Source organism: Planococcus citri, chromosome 1 (assembly GCF_950023065.1).
Source record: "Planococcus citri chromosome 1, ihPlaCitr1.1, whole genome shotgun sequence".
NCBI lineage: Eukaryota > Metazoa > Arthropoda > Insecta > Hemiptera > Pseudococcidae > Planococcus > Planococcus citri.
In genome coordinates, this window is record NC_088677.1 from 39,656,045 (window position 1) to 39,677,863 (window position 21,819).

At 32.7% G+C, this 21,819-nt stretch overlaps 2 protein-coding genes across 3 annotated transcripts in view; one reads left to right on the forward strand and one right to left on the reverse strand.

The window, feature by feature from the left end:
- Nucleotides 1-16,266, forward strand: part of LOC135831880 (uncharacterized) — a 34,299-nt gene extending 18,033 nt beyond the window's left edge. Inside the window, exons 2-10 of one of the 2 annotated variants that reach the window (XM_065344712.1) lie at nt 7,085-7,284; nt 7,429-7,584; nt 8,387-8,485; nt 8,574-10,593; nt 12,787-13,647; nt 14,292-15,453; nt 15,534-15,688; nt 15,770-15,836; nt 15,921-16,266. In XM_065344712.1, coding sequence (XP_065200784.1) covers nt 7,111-7,284; nt 7,429-7,584; nt 8,387-8,485; nt 8,574-10,593; nt 12,787-13,647; nt 14,292-15,453; nt 15,534-15,688; nt 15,770-15,836; nt 15,921-15,975 — 4,749 coding nt within the window. In that variant the 5' untranslated portion in view covers nt 7,085-7,110 and the 3' untranslated portion in view covers nt 15,976-16,266. The remainder of the gene's footprint in view (nt 1-7,084; nt 7,285-7,428; nt 7,585-8,386; nt 8,486-8,573; nt 10,594-12,786; nt 13,648-14,291; nt 15,454-15,533; nt 15,689-15,769; nt 15,837-15,920) is intronic. The other variant, XM_065344713.1, reaches the window with a different exon arrangement.
- LOC135834740 (NIF3-like protein 1) lies at nt 16,193-18,345 on the reverse strand. The gene is given in 8 exon segments (XM_065348713.1): nt 16,193-16,637; nt 16,722-16,860; nt 17,009-17,074; nt 17,138-17,156; nt 17,309-17,372; nt 17,450-17,558; nt 17,625-17,940; nt 18,069-18,345. Coding segments are annotated over 7 exon segments (945 nt in total). The 5' UTR covers nt 17,901-17,940; nt 18,069-18,345; the 3' UTR covers nt 16,193-16,365.
- Nucleotides 18,346-21,819: the final 3,474 nt, after the last annotated feature.

Below are 21,819 nucleotides of genomic sequence, written 5' to 3' on the forward strand. Positions count from 1 at the left end.
TTGGTAAACATAAACTACTTTTCAAACATCAATGTCATTATCACATTTTAAAATGTACACCGATAAGATGAAATATAGGCATCAACTTTTCCTGCTATTAGCGAAGTTAAAAGTAGTGTATAGCCTATTTCAAGTTCGTGGTTAAATTATAATCCATTAAAATATGAGCACCCCGGAAGGTATTAAGAAGCTTTGTTCAATTCCATGTCACGAAAAGTTACGCATAATGTAGGTATGCTGATCTGTTCTAGTACTCGTAAATAACTGTTAGATTGGTTTTGTGTTTTTAATGAATGAATCGAGCAGACATCTTATGGTCTATAGGCAAGATAGGAATAGGTATATTGGAAGCTAGATACTTAACCACAGCCAAGTGATCATCTAAAAATACTTATGCACGTCTAATACCTATGTTTTGCCTGCTTCATTCATCAACATTCTCATCATACTTAATTATCACGATACGAGTAGGTAAACAACTTGGAAAATACATATGAGTACTAATAAATGCTAACAAAATCAATAAAAGCGAGTCTCTTTTACGATGTTGGTTTTTACAAATTATCGTATCGAACTTTTTGATGCATACTTAATTCGTTCATTTTTGGAGAGTACGCGATGAGTAGGTACCCACTATTAATACATACATATGACTGTAGAGGATACCTAGGTAATTTGCAATGAAAAACCCCAGAGTGATTATTTATTTTATGATTTGAAAATAATTGCTTCGATTTTGATTAATGACAAATTTTGAACGATAAAGTTTCATTTATAATCCCTTATTGTTTGCACATCACATTATAATTCTTTGCATTTATTTATTATTTTAATACCTACACAAATGTTCATCTTTATTTTCTACGGTCGCGGTTGATACAAATATTTAGATTTTGAATTGCTTTGAGAAATTCATACCTACCTACTATTTCTATAGCTCCGAGAAAAGTATAAAGACAGAATGAGAAACAAAAATTTCAACTACATAAAAGTAAAGTAAACCATTCTTGATTTGTCAAATCAAAATTTAATTTTTTCACTCAAAATTTCATTTTTTTTTTGCATGTGGTGTTTTTTATATTATTATATTGTATTAAATATTTCTATTTGTAATTTTACTCGAAATAATTTTTCTCACTACACAGAAAACTATAAAAAAATAAATTATAGTACGTAGAGTAAGTCCTGGGTAAGTACCCTACCAACCAAATAAAATAGAAACGTGTTTCCTGGTATGTACTAGTACTTAGCTACTTACCTAGCAACTATGACGCAGCAGCTTGGTTAATTCTTTGTACGATTTGAAAGACAAAATTAAGTTCATATCATAGAGAAAAACAATAAAGGGAAGGGAACCACATTACGAGTACTATAAGTAGACTAATTTTGAATTTTGATTAAATCAATTTCGTTAATCCGAAGTTTTTTCATGAATTTTTACAATTCAAAAAGCCTATTTGGAACACGCTGACAAAAGCTGAAGGAATGTAGCATCATTTGCATATTTTGAATACAATTTTATTTTCATCCGCATTGTGGGAAAAGACAATTGTCCCTTGCTACACTATCGAAGTATTGATTCTATCGTGTATGTTGAAATTGATTCGAATAGTTGCAGCAATTTTTTTTTTCATTGTAGAATTATGACACTTCAAACTTCAAGAGAAAACATTCAACAATAATCAAATCAAATTGGCCTTCTAGTTTTTCGAGAAAAATCATTTTTCAGCTTCATAAATTTTCTGAAGTCTGCTAACGCTGAAAATCCAAAAATGAAGTGGGAGAACTGGGAAAACTAAATTTGTACGGAAATGACATGTCGTCGATTTTACCAAAACAAAAAATTCTAATTCGAAGAAAGAAAATTAAATTTTCAAAAATTCCCCACAAATCATCTTGAGCAGTTGAAATTTTGGTTTTAGAGGTTTGTGGCGCATACTTCATCCGAAAAAACAATACGAATTAGGTTCTATAATTTCATATTATTGTTCAATTTTTATAAATTTTTTAAAACAATATTTCAGTACAAAATACGGCATTCATTCGCTTCAATGTGCGTGGATTATTTTTCTAGATGGTAATTTGATGAAAGAACCGATTGACGTACCTACTATATGGTATAAGTTTAAATTTACACAAATAGATCAATTCAACGATAAAGAAGCAAGTGATTAAAAAATTAATTTTCTACAAAATTTCGTGGGAGTTGCCGAACAATACACTTTTGAGAGGATGAAATTCGACGAAAAAGTGTTAATGGCTTAGGTATGGAGGAATTGCTATAAAAATGCAGTACCTATACCTACGTAGGTAGTAGGTATACATATTAACATCCTCCCCAAAACGAATAGGTTCCTACTCTAAATCTTCCTGTAGTAGGTGAAATCAATTCAGCACCTATACATTTTTATTATAAACCGAAGCACAAAAAATTAAGTATTTTTTCGATAATTGGTCATTGACAATGAATCATCGATTTTTATTATTTACTAAACAATATTATCGTTCATATCTTACATACGTATAATAATTCTTAACCTTCATTGTCTCTTCAAATAAAAACTGGGAGTATTAGCTCTCAAGTATAATATACGACTGCAAGGCTACAGCTGTTATTTAGTTTTTTTTTTGTACCTATAGATAGATACCCAATTTAATATGCTCGAACAATACGATCAGTACCTAGGTAGATATATTTTGTTAATTTTACCGAGTCTGCATCTAGAATTAAGTCTGTTATTGTCTCTTGTGTCTTCATTGTCCATCGAATCACCAGAAATCTGCTTTTCTAAATGCTACCGGATTCGGGTGTATTCTAATTTTTACTTTCTTGAAAATATAAACTTATACCAATTGAAATGATACTGAATCGAAGTCACAAGTGGGCACCCAACATCCAAATAGGCCTATAGGCTTGAACAAGAACGAAGCGAAAATCCCCCCGAGAAATATTTTTGTAGAAAACCCCATCAATGGTAATACGTTTTTAAAACTTGGCTTATCGCACAAATCAAAATTATTCAAGACAACTCGCAGCCTTGTAAAAATGAAAGGGCACTAACGCCTCTTCAGCTTCAACTAATGTTATCGCACCTTTGAAAAGAAGTAGGTGAACTCGAACATCCTCGTCTCGTAAATTTTCCAATATGGCACGGTTGCTCGTAAATTTTTTACGTTCAACTGGTCAACGTTAAAAAAAAGAAGAAAGAAAGAAAGAAAAATCAATTATAACATTCATTATCACTCGAATGTTGCTGCATACCAATGCACAATGTCCTGTAAAAGTAGGTTGTGGAATAAGGAACGTTCGAAGGCGTAAAAATGCTAATATGATGTAACATGATAATGTTGCAAAACAGATGGTATAACTCCAAATTTCACTACAGTACCGTGCAGCATAACGACATGAATCACGAGGAAAAAACATATGACCTAATGATATTGTGTTTTTCACACTTTTTTGTGATTCTAAAATTCGTTTCATTCAAGTACTTGTACGTAAGACGTAATTTTCGATTAATAATGCTTACCTACATTTGATGTATGTAGGTATCCTACCTTAACGGTATAAACGTATCACTGTAAATTAATGCGCTCGTATAAGAGATGAAAAATAATCGATGATTTTCATCTTATTGTATATTAATTTTATTCATTAAAGCGTCGGGGACATTTCGAAAGACTTCTTAATAAAATTAATCAACAAGCTATGACATCATTGCGGCCAAACGACGCGTATTACCTATGCATACCTTCCTAAAAAAAATTCTTCGCTCCAAGGGGCTAGGTGTATTAATATGTGACATGTACATATACATAAGTATACCTACCTAAGACGGTTCAACCGTTCGCAACCTTCGTCTATTTACCTCATTATTACGATTTAAAATACATGGAATTGACAAAAGTACATATGTAGTTATTTTTTAGAGATCAGCGAATTAATTAATCTGATACGTAGTGTTGGTAGAAAATTCTCGTCACATGGCATGGTCTATCATGTCACAATTTAAGTGTGAAAAAACAGGGGAATTATTGTTGCCATCACTATAAACTGATTGCATTTTTCTTGTTTATTTGTACCGATGATGACGTAGTATGTATCATCTTCGAATCGGATATTCATTGTTGCTGTGTGGGTTATCAAACCAGTTTTTCTTAAACGTTAGTGTTTTTTATTGTAAAAAAGACTTTATCCATTTTGCAGTTTTTCTAATTTAAAATAAACTAAAATCATGTTACCTAGTGTAAATTTTGTTAAATTTAAAAAAAAAACATTGATTCTGTGGCATTTGGCGACTGCTGAGTTCCTTATTCTAGGAATTGCCAATAATATTGAGTATCGGAATCATTCGAGTGTGAAATAATTTGCGAACAAATGATAGTTTTCAGTAGGTAGGCACTTGACTATATACGTTCGTCCAGTAGTTGATGATTTCTTAAAAATCAATTATCAAGGGCATTTTGGGTGTAATGAAGGAAATCAAACACATTAGGTGGTTCATGTACTTAGTTCATTTGATTGTAGGTACCTACGAAAATATACTAAGTACCTCTACCTAGGTAGGTACCCAAATAAATATTGCCTATTAGAGGCGGAATCAATAATTGTCAAAGAAGCATTTTAGTGATATAGGCAACCTCACAGGCATTATACGGATGGTGCATATTATTTTTTGGTACCTGTTAGGGTTTTCTGTGCTACTTCAATGAAAAGTATACTTAAATTCTTAATCAACCTTGGATGTAAAAATTCACCCCTACTCATTTCTTCACCAAAATCTAAAATTCCAATCTATTCTCAAACATGAAAATAAGTATAGGTGTAATGACCAATCTCGTGATAAATATTGACTTTAAAAAACAGCAAGTTTTAAAAACACTAGAATGATTTGCTGATTCTTTTTTTAAAATTTGAATAGGTATTGATAATTTTTTAAATTGAATTTTCTTCTTCATTGGCAGAAAGAAATACGATAGGCCTAGTTTTTATCCGCGGAACTCAAGTTTTAATTGATGTAAAGTTTTTTTTTTACATTTTTTAATTTTTTCCTTGAAGTATGTTAAGTACATAGGTAGGTATTTCGAATATACATAAAGTTTTCATTAATTCCCGATTTATATTAAAATGGAAAAAATGATACGTTACCTACATACATACCATACCTACATCTAAATGGCGTAAATTTTAAAAAAAATACAATTATTGAATAAATTTGTTTTGAAAATTCTTCGACGTAAGTACTCAAAACCTACAGGTACAAGAAATTCATCAAATCCACAATTCATGTGAGATCTTTCATGGAACTCATTTTATAACAATACAGTGTTGAATTGATATAGTCCCCATTTCTGATTTAATCTGTTGTACAAAAGTATCCAACTACATATTCGCAGTACTATCAAGTCAAATATTCGTGTATAGAATTGATTATGAAATTTATCATAGCGTTGGTAGGTTCGCGATGCAATAATGATGTACTTACGTACTTATCAGCGTTGTTTTAAAAATGGAATTAAGTACGTTATTAATTTGTACACCTGCTAGAACCTCACATGACACTGATTGTGATTGACTAGTGATTAGATTCTGAGTATTATACTATAATACTAATTTTGGTTATTTTGGATTTTATTTTACTTAATACACCTACTACCTACTACGTCATGAATATTTTTCAATTCTTTTTGGGTACCTACTACCTACCTACGTGTATCACACATCAATCGAAGATCGTTGATTATTTTGTTCGTATCTAATGTTCAATGTTCACGTAAAATAATCAACAAACCAAAGCGTTACATTCGACGCTAAATTTTCCATCAGCCAACTAACAAAAATTCCTAATAGAACACTTTTTTGAAATACTTTTTTCGAAAATCTTTCAATTTTTTCATTTTTAACTCAGTGTTATTCGATAGAACATTAGGTACTTACTCAAAAACTGAAAAATATTTGCATCAATTTAATCAACTTTTCATTTTTCAAATCGTAGTATGTACATATTTTTTTCAAGTATTGGTTCTTGGCACACATTTATCTTAAAAATGTGTGTTCACTTATGTACACATTCAACTATAATTCCTGCTGTTCTACAGATAGGCAATGTTATTATTGGCATATTTTTTTCGTCCAAAATACATAATAATAAGACAGTAGGTAGGTAACTATACACAGAGAACTTCAATAGCAATACATTTTTGATACTTACGTACGTACTTACAAAAATTAGGACAAGTATTCGAAGCATTATTTTCCCTTCAACAATAACAGGAGAGTGATAGATGTCAGAATGCTGTAAAAAATTCCCTCAAAAACCAGCGTAGAAATTTGCTGCGTGGAAATAGATGACGTAACAAGTGTTATAATTTTCTTCACCTTGATGGAAAAAATGAGTAGCACAAAAAAGTTTTTCAACCATTCATGAAAATTTCGAGGCCAGTAAAATTTTCTACTGTAATTAAACGTCGAGACTGTAAGACAAAATAAACCGTTGCCACAGTCCGCTACAGTTAAACGACCTCCTGCAAACAAACAGACTTGATTTCTGCTGAGGGCGTTCAAGTATTCTTTCCTATTGTACGCAATAATTGCAAGTTATGTTCTTGTATGTGTAGATTTTTGCACATAATGTTCCATTATTCATTATACGGGTCATAGATCTTGGTGTGCGAGTGTGCGTGTATATTTGCATGCCTGTTTCCAGCCTAAAGCATGTCTATATCCCACACGTGGTACGATCTTTTCATTATAAACGTCAAAAACGGTTTTTTCTCTGATTTGATGTTGACTTTCTTTCGAAATGATTATCATGCTTAAATTCAGAAATTAAAATTTCTCGTAGGCGACGATTAGATTTTAAAGATTTGACTTCGAATCGTGATACAATCATATTATTACACCGCCTACACTCAATTGTCGGTGGCATTGTTTTCATGTTTCCGAGAAGTTCTTTTCCAATTTCATGGGAATTTCAGTCGTAAAATAAAATTGATTAAGTTGAGCTGTTGAGCTGCAGTTTTCGTGTCTAAATAATGAAAGCAAAGATTAAAACTTATTGTTTTTGTTTTGTTTTTTTTGCAGACGAATTTATTTATTATTACTCAATAATGGAAATCGTTACTTCATTATCAACGAATATAAACGGTGCTAATGGCGGCACGAAAAAACATATCCAAGAATGGTCAAGATTAGATAAGTTGACCGGTATGCTGGAACATGCCAGAGTTGAAGCTGATCATTGGGCCTCCAATACATCCAACTCCAGGCATCATTTTGGAAAAGTAATTTGAAATTAGGCCTATGTTTCTCTTTCATGTTTCAATTTCGATTTTATGTACTTACTCGTTGAATTAAATAAGTAGTAAATAGGCTTTACCAACCTTCTATTATTAATGTTAACACATTTTCGCTATTTTCTTCAATAGGTTGTTGATAGCAGAGCTAGAAACCTTGCTGATGGTAGTGTACAACAGAAACAACAAACTAAACAGTTAGAAGTCTTTCAAGCTCATATTCCAGGAGGTTCAGTTCAAGTGATTAGATCTCATACAAGCACAACCAGTTCTTGGCATAACTCGAAGGTAAATAGAACCTCTTGCTGAAACATTTATTGCTCTATAATTCTCACAATCAGTTGTCCAGCTCAACATTCGAGTTGGCTATTTGAAAAATGTTAAATTTTTGGCGAGTAAAAAAGCAACCATGCACAAAATACGTACCTATGCTTCGAATGAAAAAAAAAATCGCAGAATCAAGTTCTTATTCAAAACGAAAAGTACATTACCTACATAGTACATATGTACATGCGGTTAGCTGACAGTTATCTAAATGAACCAATTTTTTCATGTTTGTTGATATGTACTGTCTTTCTCATAAAAAATGGAGTATAGGTATCAACTAAAAATTTATAATTTTTATTCTAATTAAAATTATGATTTGTCAGATTAGAAGAACCTCAAGAGGAAAATTTCAAAATTAATGAGCTCGTTTTTTTTTTTATCAACAGGTTTCATTATAATTTAATTACTTATTTCATTTTAGTTAAATATTTATAGGTAACATGGTATAGGTAACTGGTAAGGTACTAGGTACCTATGTGATAATGTAACCTTAGTTATCAAATTTTCGAATCAATGGTAGAAATGTTTCAATTTTGAACACGATGAACCATTGTGGTTTTAAAATGATAAATAGGTAGTTATTCTTTTTGAATCAAACGAGTCAAATACCTACCCTAATGATTCAGATATTTTTATGGATAGAAAGCTGAAACTACAATACCTATTCAAAAGCCTTGAGAATTGCTTCTATTTTACAATGCATTTACAATAATCTGCATTATTTTGAATTTTTAATGCTACCTATTTCGAATTCTCAAAACAGGTTTTGCAATCCCAGACCTCTAGTTGGTCATCAAGCCCTGCTGATAATTTATTAAATCGACGCATTGGTGATATGGAGATTGAAATTGATAATTTAAAGGTACTCATTAAATTTCACGTTTCTGAAACAATATCAGTGTTGAATGATTTATTTCAGCTAGTTCTAACCAAAGATGTTTATTTTTCAGTTCGATCACAATCCAGTAAATTTGGATTCACAAAAATCCAAAGCAAATATCGCTCGTCATTTAGGAAACAGAAGACCTCCGACTAGAAGTAAAATGTCAAGAATAAACCACGAAGACACTGTTTTTACGCATTTGCCTATTACTTACGACTTTCATGAAGTCAAGGAAGAAAATAAAGACAAAATGAACAACGATATCAGTAAAAGTACAGATAGTATGAAGATTTCGTCATTTAATTTGTCAGTAAACACATCGACTACGGAATCTAATCGTGAAAAATTAGATAAAAAGAAAAGCATATCAAATGAAAATCTTTCATTTACCTCCCACCTGGATAGTGAAACAGCTGATGAAAAAGAAAGTTCTTATCCTTGGATACGTTCAAGTCTAGCTCGACGGTCTTACCAACATCCGCCTACTAGCAGATATAAAACAAATATGGAAAAATCTGCTGAACATGTTCCAGGAAATAAAAGCGAGTTGGAGAATGTTTTAGGAAAAGTTCTTCGCCGTAGAGCAGATTTTGAATCATGGTCAAAGACACCTTCATCTGCTGAACTTCAAAAACCAACTCCCTTATTATGTAAAAAATCATTTGTTACAGAAGCGACACTTCAAGAAACAAAACGAAAATTGAGACATTTATCTAGCGATAGAACTCCTATTTTGAGAAATAGTCTTGAAGAAATTGACGATGGTGTTTTTATAGAGAGTAAATCTAATTTGGGTAAAGAAAATGGAAGGACTATCAGCAAAGATCTAGACAATATGGTTATTGAAAGTACATCACCTACATGTTTAGATTTTCGACTTATAAATAAATCAGATGATTGGTTTGATCGAAGAAAATCATATGGATTTGAGCCTGTTAGCCAACCTAACACCACTTCATCTCTGAACAGCACCCCTAAAACCAATTCATCAACAGATAGTGGTATCTGTAGATCTTCTGAGCTGGAATTAGCGTCAACATCAATGATTAAAAAAGTAACAGAAGCAAAAGACGATTGTGCTATCCATTCATCCAATGATGAAGAAATTAAACCTCGCAGTGAATTCACCATTAAGAATGAAGTTCCCAAATTATTGAAACAGCTTGAAAAATTTGATAAACCAAAAACCAGCAGTGGTGCTACAATTGTTAAGTTTACAGAATCACAAGATGTGATCAAAAAAGGAAAAGTATTAGAAGCAATAAAAAATTTTGAGAAGAATGGCATCAGTCGCAAAATACCAGAATTAACTTCATTGACAAAATCAGGTTCGTACTTCTTAGAAGATTTAAATGAAAAACCAAGTCAACATGTGATTGAGCCAGATATCTTAGGAAAACGTCATTCAATAGCCTGCGATGATACAAAATACATGGCTTCAATGCTTACAATTCCAGAACCATTGAGTCCTGAAAAAGCTCCATCACCTGGAAAAAGTACTGTTGTTAATGTGAACAATTTTGAATCAAGCAACACATCTTCACCTATTACTGATACAGATGCTAAAAAACCAAAAAAAGTTGAATTTAGTAGAACAGAAGTTCACTTTGCAGCTACTGAACCTGGTAAAATAAGAATAGTTGAAACCAATGAGAAACCTCCATCAACCAATCTATATCGTAGAAAAAAACGCAGTGTTAGTGTTTCTCCTAAAAGTGATTTACCACAGACTACGTTTGGTGGCTTTGAAAAATTAACTAATCCTGAAAATCCACCCGATAACAAATTAAATGAAGATTCAACAGGCTTCCGTTCGCATTTCACATCCACTGTTTCAGACAATGGGTTGGCTGTGACAATAACTTCCACAAAACCAACTGATTATAGGAGAGCATCCTGGTCCCTGATTGAAAACTCAAATTCATCCCCTGTGCAGTTGGAAAATAAAATGGGCTATTCAACAAAGATCAATTTTGGTGGAGAAGGTGTTATTGTGGTAGCGGATGCAAAATCTCCTCTACATGAAAAAACTGCTCGCAAATCTCATATCAGTGCAACAAAAGCAACCAACAAAACCAAAATTCCAGGTTAGTAGAATTGTGCTTTTAAATTTCACTGATTTATTGTTCTTAATGTTTACCTATACATATCTTCGCTGAAGAATGCACCAAGTTATTATGCGCTTGTTACATTACTTTTCTGGTTCACAATTTTATTTATGGACATGGTCTCTCAACTTATCATCAAAATGATTCATAAACTGTATAATCAAACAAAATTGAACTAGATATCATATGAAATTCCTTGTTATTCATTCTTTCTCATTAGTCTCCAAGTAGTGGAAAAAATATGTGTGATGAGTCAAAAAAATTTTGAACATATCAGTCAACACAAAGAATAGCTTCAAAAATTACACTGAAAAGATTTCTATTGGAGACAAAATAGATTATCATTTATCATACTGTCTTCACAATGTTTTTTTCACTCATCCTTATAATTAGTTGTCTGTCGCAAAGCTGTTGAGCTGGATGGTATCTGTAATTGCCCTTCAATGAATAATGTTTGATCTTTTTTTGAACGTATACATGGGTACACAAATAGAGGTCTGCACCTACAGAAAAACAGCAGCGGTGGCAGCTGCTTGAATTGACGTATTAGGGGTGTCACATAATTTCTAATTTGGCAGCAGGGAGGTAGCATTGCTGCAAAAATGAAAAAAAGTTGACAAGATTTTATAAATTTTTGAGCTGGCAGGCGGCACACCATCATAAATTTTATTTAGTAGAGGCGAGACAGCACCTTGGAAATTCATCACCCAGGGTGGAAGCATGGGTTGGTGGTGCAGACCTCTAGGTACACCATACAATCCAATTCATTTCAACAGAAAAAAATCAGTGGAGAATGCACTGAGACCTAATTCAAGTCAGAATATTTCAGCTAATTTGAATTCATTGTGGAGATCCGGGCTAGGGGGAAAACACGGAGTTATTCATGTCCACACTCCTGACTCCACACACAATTTTGAAAAAGTTAGCTTTAATAAATGAACTAAAATTAAGGTTTCAGCTCTTCTCTTTCCACAAACCTCAAAAAAAGTTTTCTATGCAATTGATGGAATTTAAATACATATGATAGGGAGTAGTGTAATTTGCATTCAAAAATGAGTTTTGCACACTAGGAAAAAAGTTAATTTACATTACCTATTGAGACTAATTGGTATGTCTTACTTATATGGCTGTAAATTATATTGTACTGTCTAAGTTCATGTTGTCGATGTAAATATTCGTAAATTAATTTGTGTAAGCGCTTTATGAAAATTTTCAAATTTCATAAGTATGTAATTGTTAGTTTTTTGTGTCTAATCGTCAATCATTCTTACTTCTTATCTATCTATATACTACACATTTCATACTTCTTTTTGCTTTGGTGTAAACTGTATACCTTTGTCTACTGATTGTACCTGTGGCTTTCTTGCTTCTATTTTCTGTCAATGTATTGTACGCTATAGTAAGTACACAAGTGCATGAGAAAGTATTTTTTGAAATGACTGCAACCAAAAAATAAAATTCCATCACACAGTGAAAACATTTAAAGAGTGAAAATTTGATTGAATTTTAAAACATATGTAGAGGTACAGAAAATTTAGATGTCAGGCTACCAGTTGTTTTTCAAAATCCTTCACAAGTAATATTTGCATGTTTTTTTATTCTCCATCTCCATTTCCTGTATTTTTTCAGACAAAACATTTTTTGTTGTGGAATTTTTCAGTTGTATACTTTACATGTAGGTAGGTACACAGTGAAGTGTTTTTCAGCCTCTTTGTGTAGGGATACATACCTAATTAACTTCCAGAATTTTAGATCTAAAATCTAAATGACCCATTTCCTACTTTAATATTATTTTAAAAACTTCTCCACAATATTTTCCCCATATACTTAATGGAATTCATGATAAAATCATTCTTTAAAAAGTAAAAAATAAAATGTTCAAAGTTAACTACATATACTCGACAATACATACCCACTTCGTTAGTGGTATTCATTTTGTTGGTTAATTTCTTTTCTTCAGAATATTTTATTTCTTTCTTGCATGAGAATAAATAAACATACACAGTACAACACACAAACACACCATTTAGAAGCATGCAATGCTTGGGAATGGAAATTTTGGAAAATTGGAAGTGCTTTCATTATGCATGTACACGCTTTCGTGCACTGTAAGCGTTATCAATACTTTGTCAAATTATGGATGACATTTTACCTAACTGTATGTACTTCCAGATACCAGCCAAAACAGTGAAAATATTCATGAAAGACTGATTGTAAGTATCGGTGGTTCTTCTAATGGAAATCACACCACTGGAAAATACATACAAAAGCCTACGTTCACCAACAGTTTCCGAAATTCTATAAAGAGCTCTAAGGCTGCAGTAGGTTTGGAAAAATTAGCATCCAAGAAGAATGATGGTTTGAAATCAACTTCGTTAATCATCAGTACAATTAAACAATCTGTAAATAAAAAACCTCTTGAGAAATCCAATAATGAAATAATGGAGAAAAAAACCAAAATAACCAATGTGAAAACTGAAAGGTCTAAACCTACAGCAGAACAACCCAGCACATATATCACAGAGATGAACAAATTACAACAAAAGTACAGAGTCAAAGAAAACCAGATGACAATTAACAGGGTTATTAAGAAAGACGCAACTAAAAACCATTTCTACAACACAATTCCAGCGCCAAAAAACGGACACGTGAGAACCAAACTACTAACTAATGATTTACCTGCTGTGCTGAGTGCTTTTGATAATTTGTGCCGAACCATTGATGAAGTTATGGAGAAGAAAACAACCATAAAGCATCAGAATAAGCAGGATCATTTGAAAATTGTAGAAAATCTTTCAATTCCTACAGAATCTTTCCACAAGAAACCTTCTAGTCAGTCAAGGCTCCATGATAATTCAAATTCTATTAGTCAGGATGATGGTAACATTAGTGATGACAGTTTAAAAGCAGACAAGGAGGTTCAGTCTTACATGAGTACTGCGATTATGGAAGAATATGAAAATGAATTGTGTGGTAGCTGGAGCCGAAAAAGATATTTTAAACATATTAAACCAATAAAAATAGTTCAACAAGGTACCTATATACTTAGTTTATAAAATAGATTACGTTACTTGAATGTATTTGTACCATTATATAATTGTTCTTCTAGACACCTATTACGTATCTAGGTTCACACAATCAGAAAGTCAATAGGGGGTTCAATTTTCTCTGTATGATTAAGCACTTTTCATCAAGAACATTAGTACTTCTTTTTCAACAATTCATATCTTTTTGAAATTTCCAACTGTTAATTTAGTATCAGTGAATCAAAAATATTACATGATCTAGGTACCTAATTCAAAAATTACAGTAAAAAAATGTAGATCCACGAGACTGCGTAGATTATGTAGGCGACCTATTAGGTATTTAGAATTAAAAAATGTATTTTGCACCATACTACAAATATGAAATAAAACATACAGGGTGTGCAAAAATATTGAGTACCTACCCTAATGTGAGTTTATTCATTTAAAATATAGGTTGTCAATGTGAAATAGATGCATATGATTTGTGGAATGTTATCAATCATGTGCTATCATAATTATCAGTCACTGTGACCAGTTGAAACATTTAGGAACATTTTTTTTTGGGGGGTACTCGATATTTCTGCGCATCTTGAAGTAGGTACCTATTGTAAACCATTACTAATGCTGATGTTTTAATTTGTTTTCATACAGATGAAATTTCAGAAGAATGTCACTTTAAACCATTGAAAAATGATGAAGATGAAATCAGAATTATTGCTAACATGACTGACATCAAAAAACCAAAAATTGCGCCGATGGCAACGATAAAGTTAAAAGACAATATGCTGGAAACCAAAAATTCCTTCACCAACTCAAAAAAATCAACTATCTTGTTGAATAAATCTCCTAGAATTGAAGCAGTATTTAATGATGGTTCTGCTAAAGATAAGGAAGATGACAAAAAAAAACCATGTACTCCACTTCGCATTACTAATCCAAATTCTTCAAAAATGAATGATTACGTTAATGTGACTGATTACAGAGAACCCAAGCAGGGAAATCATTTGACTAAAGCTAGCGCTGAAGAAATTTCCAAAAGTGATAGCGATCCTGTTAAAGTAATGTACCATGATATCGAATTAGCTGGAAAAGTGCCTCAAAATGAAAAAGAAAAGAAACCTTATCTAGTGCGGAAAGATAGTGACAGAGAGAGTTTGAAATATAGGAGAAAAATTAGTTCTAAAGACTCGAGTGTTCACAATGACAATATCAGAAGATCAATGAAATCCTTGAATATTAAAGAGAAACTCCCAGATAGCGGTCGTGATAGTTGGTTGAATTTGCCAAAAGACTGTAAAGTATTATCTGAAAAAAGGCCTATTGAAAATGGGAAGCACAAGATCTATGGAAAACCTCACATCGACCATGTGAAAAAAGATAGACAAACTAGATCAGGTATCAACGGTTGTGGTGATATCAGTAGTGAGGAAGATTTAACAAAAAAAAGCAGCAAGGTGTACATTCCATTGAATACTATTCATGAAAAATCCAGAATTGCTAAAACACCTAAATTTCCTGTAACGAAAATGGCGTCTAATTCTTCTACTGAAAACCAATCTAGTTCGTTCAAATTTAAAAATCCAATATTGAAAACTGAAGAGAGAAGTCAAAGAAGGGCAGCTAGAATATTACAACAAACGTCCAGTAGGGAAATGCTGATGAGCAGTAACATTGCCAGTTCATCTGACGACATAACTTCTGAGAATGAACGACATCATTTGAGGACCAGTAAACCTCGAAGTATTCGTAAATCCAAGTCTACTCCTAAAACTACGAAATCAGTTTCCACAACTTCGAATTTACCACCCAAAAAGTAACTCCCATTCCAAACTTTTTTTTTGAGATTCAAGTAGCTAGTATTTTATTACTTGTTGTTTGTTGTGATAATTTCAGAACTGTAACTAGTAGCGCTAAAATGCAAATCAATATTTTCAACATAAAAGATAGAATGAATCATGAGACAAGAAGCACTCGGGCTCATAACACGAGTTCAAAATCATCAAACTGTATCGATAACGTCAAATCATCAAGATGTAGGCCTCAAACAAGTATGAATATTGAATATTTTTGTCAATCGTGAGTCAAGTGATTTTTAAAAAATCTAATGACACTCATTTTTGTTTTCAAAGGCCAGCAGAAAACCTACGCAAATGTACCCGAAAAAAGTAGAACGAAACCGGTTTCATGTAGCAACAGGTAACAATTTTTAAAAAATTGCTCTCTTTAATCTGTCATTTGAACATACTTCATTTCATATTTCATGAGCAAATTTTGTTCCAGAGATACCAAAAATCTGTCAACTTTGGCAGTGAAATCAACTCGACCAATTCACTAAGGATATGCTATGTTTCTACCCAAAGTTCCTAAGGCAAAATTTTCAGTACTTATCTTTTTGGATATTTACGTAAAGAGTTATAAAATGGATTTTATTATTTTGAAATTATGAGTGTATGTTTAGTTTACATAATAACATTAAATTTCAGTTTCTGTAAATCATTTTATAAAATTAATTTAAAGCCATGAAAATAACGATCAAAAATAATTTCTTGAAATATTGCTCGTCTGTATGATTTATTTAAGACATTGTATCCCGGAATGATTGAAAATATAAAATTATAAATTATTATTAATGTGATAAATCTTTATTTCAAAGTTACCTGCATAGCTTTCAAAAAAGGAAAATACTCAACAATCCGCATACCTATCTGCGTTGGTGAATGAATAATCAAAATACTTTCAAAGGATCCGAATCTGTTTTCGAAACAACAATTGAAACGCAGGAATTATTCAGCAGGGAACCTAAAATTTCCTTGAACTTGGCAAGAAAGCCTCTCTCTGAATTACTGTGATTGGTTAGTATCACAGACGCTCCATTGTGAATAGAATCCAAGACTTCATGATGAGACGCTTCTCCGGTAATTTTCAAATCACAGTGAATATTTTTCATCACAGAACCACCAGACCCGGCAACGAATGCTATTGTCTTTATTTTGTGTTCTGTAATAATAAAAATTAAAGTCGAATTGTAATTATAAAGGTAGCAGTGAGCCAGCAAGAAGTCATTCTGAGAAAGAAACAAACCGAGAGTGGCTTTCCTGGCTAAAGCAAGTTGGACGTGAGGCACATCAATGTGACGTTTCAATTTTTTGACAGCTTCTTGGATTGTAATTTCATTTTTCAACGTACACATATGACCAAGCCCTCTTTCAGTTTCTTCCGCCTTAAACATAAATAATTACATACACTGAAAATGCTTGGTTTCTTTTTGTTTTTGGTGAATACTTAGTTACTAGTAATCATTAAAAACTCATTTATGAGAATCTCAGACATGCATTCAGAAAGAAATTGGTACGATTTCTTAAAATTACCATATGATGAGGATTGACATAGAAGTACAATACATCGTCGGTTTGATTTAAAATTGGCAAAACTGTCTATAACGTATCATTCGAACATTGCGCCATAAATTTGATATTGAAAAAATCAGATTTATTGACTTTTTCTGTCGATAAAATTCTAGACATAAAACGCATAAAATAGATTTAGGTACTACTAACACCCATTTCGATTTGAATTACAATAATGAATACATACTTGAAATCGACATTTGAGCATAGTTTAGCGTTCAAAGTGTTCACTAACTGATCATTCGATGACTCAACAGTTACAATATATTCCGATTTAGAAAATTATCACACTTCTGCACAATTAGCGGTTTTTTTATTTCAAAATCTAAAAAATGATAACAGAATCATCGCTTATTAGGACTGAATTTTAAAAATTGTAAGACTGAATTAATGTATTCTCACCATAGGCACTTGCTAACCAGTCATTCACTCCTCCTTCAATCACATCCCACGTCGTATGAGGAGAATAAATGGCGATATTATTAGCTAAACATTTCGATACAATTCTTTCCTAGAGAAAATGTTAGAAAGAAAAACTTTTGTGAATGTTGAAAATAGAAACAGTGATTCAAGTTACCTTCCAAGTGTTTTGAGTGATTTTTTTAATTGGTACGAATAGCGGCGGATGGTACGATATAATTAAATTGGCGGAGATAGATAGAGCTTCTTCCAGCACATCTTCTGTTAGATCGTTTGTAAGTAAAATTCAATTGATGGGATAGTCGCGAGTTGGTTCGAGAAGTAAACCGACATTATCCCAAGATTCTGCCAATGATGCAGGAGCAAATTCCAACAATTTCTGAGTAATTGTTTTAAGCGAAATACCGGTACAGTTTTCACCACTCGTACTCATGATGCACCGTCGGAGTGTTTCAATTTGTAAACGGTTTGCCCTGCACAATCAACACAAAGACCGTTTTAAAACACAGGTTCATAATTCTATTAAGTATATATGTATATTAATTATTAATCGAAGCTATGTATTATGTAACTAGGATATAAATTAAACTGAAACACTAACGTTCGAAGTAAGTTCGAAGAAAGTTCATATGAAACAGTCGCTTGGATTTGATAATTAATGTAGTGTCAAAACGCACGACTTGAAGGTGTGCATAGATTATTTTTGAGCAAAATAACAAATAAATAAAATTCAAAAATCAACAATCATCTCATGGAATTCATAATTCATCGCCGGATTGAACTCGGTCTCGAAATCGCAAGCCGCATTTTTTACTGACTTCACTTCTTATCAACATCAATTAAAACAGGAGGGGAGGAGGAAATTGTTTTGTTTATGCTTAAGAGGGTGCTCTACCTTTTGTTTGTTTACTTTTAAGCATACCCGCGGGCAGAGCAACACCTCCTATACAAGAAGGCCAGAGCACTGGTTTTCTGACGTCACAGCTGGGGGCGATTGCGGCTTCATTGTCTTATAGGAGATTGCCCGATTTCTGAGTTTTTCTTGAATAATTTTTGAATGGTTAATGCTACAGATTTGAATTAAAAACCAGCTTGTAGAGGAGAAAGAGTAGATCATTTTTCATGTTTCAAACACCTATGTGCTCGATCAAATTTTCGATTTATTTCAATTTAAATGTAAAAAAATTGCAACCTCGAAACTTTGAACTTTGATAAATCGAAAATTTGATCGAGCACATAGGTGTTTGAAACATGAAAAATGATCTACTCTTTCTCCTCTACAAGATGGTTTTTAATTCAAATCTGTAGCATTAACCGTTCAAAAATTATTCAAGAAAAACTAAGGAATTGGGCAATATCCCATAAGACAATGCAGCCGTAATCATCGACCTTTTAGTTAACCTAGACGGCTACTCATATGCAAAATTATCCCACTGGTTATGTCGCCAACTCTGTGGATTTCAAATTAGAAACAAACGCATCTGCGCATGTCTCAGGAAAATAGTGTGTGTATTTTGTTGTCAGTGGATTAATGGTGGAAGTGGGGGTGCTGGTGGTGTTTCCGTTTACTGTTCACAAGCATCAATTCCTGAGACATGCGCAGATGCGTTTGTTTCTAATTTGAAATCCACAGAGTTGGCGACATAACCAGTGGCCTTAGTTTGCATTGGAGTAGTCGTCTAGGTTAACTAAAAGGTCGATGGCCGTAATCGCCTCCAATGGCTACGTCACGTAGACTTTTTGGAGGTAGTGCTCAGGCCTTCTTGTATAGGAGGTATTGGGGCAGAGATTAGACATTTTTCAAACGCATTTTTTTATTAGTTGGAGAGAATGAAAGTGAATAATTATGAGTGAAAACGTTATTACTGTATTGAAACGATATAATAAAACTTTGAAACAAGCTAAACGATTAAAATATAATGAATTCAGACGATTCTCTATAATATATTCGAGCATTCATTGTCAGTCATCAGACACTTGACACATGATTATTCTGAAACTACTGAAGAGAATTTGATGAAATTTGGATATATAGTGCATAAAAATGGTCCAGAGAGGTTGACGTTGCCCTTTTTTCAAATTTCTTTGTATTTTTGGAGATATTGCCATTTGAAAATTTCAAATGGCTATAACTTTCATTTAACAAAATTAATCAAAAAAAGGGCAACGTCAAGTTGTCGGGAATTCGTTTCTGCACAACATATTCAAATTTCATCAAATTCTGTTCAGTAGTTTCAGAATAATCATGTGTCAAGTGTCTGATGACTGACAATGAATGCTCGAATATAGAGAATCGTCTGAATTCATTATATTTTAATCGTTTAGCTTGTTTCAAAGTTTTATTATATCGTTTCAATACAGTAATAACGTTTTCACTCATAATTATTCACTTTCATTCTCTCCAACTAATAAAAAAATGCGTTTGAAAAATATCTAATCTCTGCCTGCGGGCATTGATTTTTAACGTATACAGATAATCCGTGTAATGGTTTTAAAACGAACAGCTCGTATGGATCCGACCACATTGCCGCGCTACAGTCGCTGGATCCGACAGAACAACGTTCGGATGCAGCGTACTTCATTTCTAGTGTGAAAGATGGCGCTTATGAGGAAGTGAATTTGTATGAGTGTGTGAACGTGTAATACTATTCTCTGTAGTGGTGTCTGGTGATGTACCTGTATCGTGTATGTGTAGCGAGCTGGCAAAATATAATGCGAATGAATAGACCATTGAATACTATATGGTGAAGGCTATGAGGGTGTAAAATGCCAAAAGAAAAGGACATTGATCTCCGGACTCCGGAGGAGAAAAGGCAGACGATCTTTTTCAATTCGTCATTTATCATAGGTTCCAATTACATTTCACTGTCTACTCTGTCATATGTATAGGTTAGTCTTACAAGAAATAGTGATGGGCCGATTATTAATCGATTAATCGAATAATCGATTAATCGGCCTGAAAAATAATCGTTTGGCGATTATTTTTTCTTCTTCCGATTAATCGATTAATCGATTATTTTGAAAAAAATAATCGATCATGTTTTTATAGGGTATTTGGCGTAAATTTCATCACAATCTTGCGTTTTCTGGCGTTAAAATTGAAAAAGGATAATTTTCAAAACCGTGAAAACAGAAATATTGACCAATCCATCTTGTATTTTCATCATTTTCTCCAGAATAATCACATTTCTGTCATTCTCTGTTATTTCAACGGTCAATTAATTAACATTTTTACGTTTTTTTCAGCAATTTTGAACATTTTAATGTGATAAAAAAATAATCGAAAATCATCGATTTAATCGATTATTTTTTCACCGATTAATCGGAGTCGCGATTATTTTTTTGGCCGATTAATCGATTTTCGATTATTTGAAATAATCGATTTTTGCCCAACACTAACAAGAAAGGTACAATCCCGACCAAGAAACTGATGTAATTTTTTTTGGACCAGACAAAGCTAGCTCTAAAAAACACGCAAAAATATCGTCACCGAAAATTCAAGGCGCTGAAGTTCATTTTTCAATTCTTGGTAAATTTTTGAATATGAAATTTGAGCTGAAAATGAAAAAATAAAAACAAAATCGTCAACACGACCGGAAGTGAGTTCGAGCCGTTTTGAGCAGTTCTGGAGCATCTAACAAATCTGAAATTCGAAATTTCACACTGTACCCTCTAATTGTAAATTGCTGTCAACGGGGTGGGGGGTGCTTTCAAACCATTTTGGAGGCTGCAGCAGCATTCTAGAAATTCAAATTTTTCAAATTTTCTCTCAGCCTACGTACAAAATTGCTGGACAATAAAAATAGTATAATTTTGAAGTACCTAGGTGACTGATCGTGCTAATGTTGGAAATTACAGTGCGTAATCAGTCAAGTGGAGACAAACAAGCACCAAATCGAGCGTAAGTGGTGTTCAAGTTTATTTAGGCATGACACATTACATTGCGTATTACTTCCTGTGGGGGGAGGGGGGTGGACCAAAACCCACTCAAAGAGTAGTTAAAAAGTTGGTAACTTTTCAAAAATTGATCAGAGTTTCTTCATAATTGTCAAATTTTACGTTTGGGTAAAATACCTATTTTTCGAAAAAATTGAAGAATAATTGTATTATTATCTATGCAAGAATAGGTAAATCTTATCAATTTGACAACTGCGGTGAAATTTTTCCAAAAAATTTGAAAAAACTGTTGACAAAGTTGACCAAAATTTTAAAAAATTGTCCAAACGTCGAGGAAAAAGATTAAAAATTGATTACATTTTTTAAAAAATCGTAAAATGAAGTCTGCAAATTTATGAATTTGAAAAGCTGAATTTTATAATTTGAAAATGAAAGGAAACTGGAAAATTCGGTTG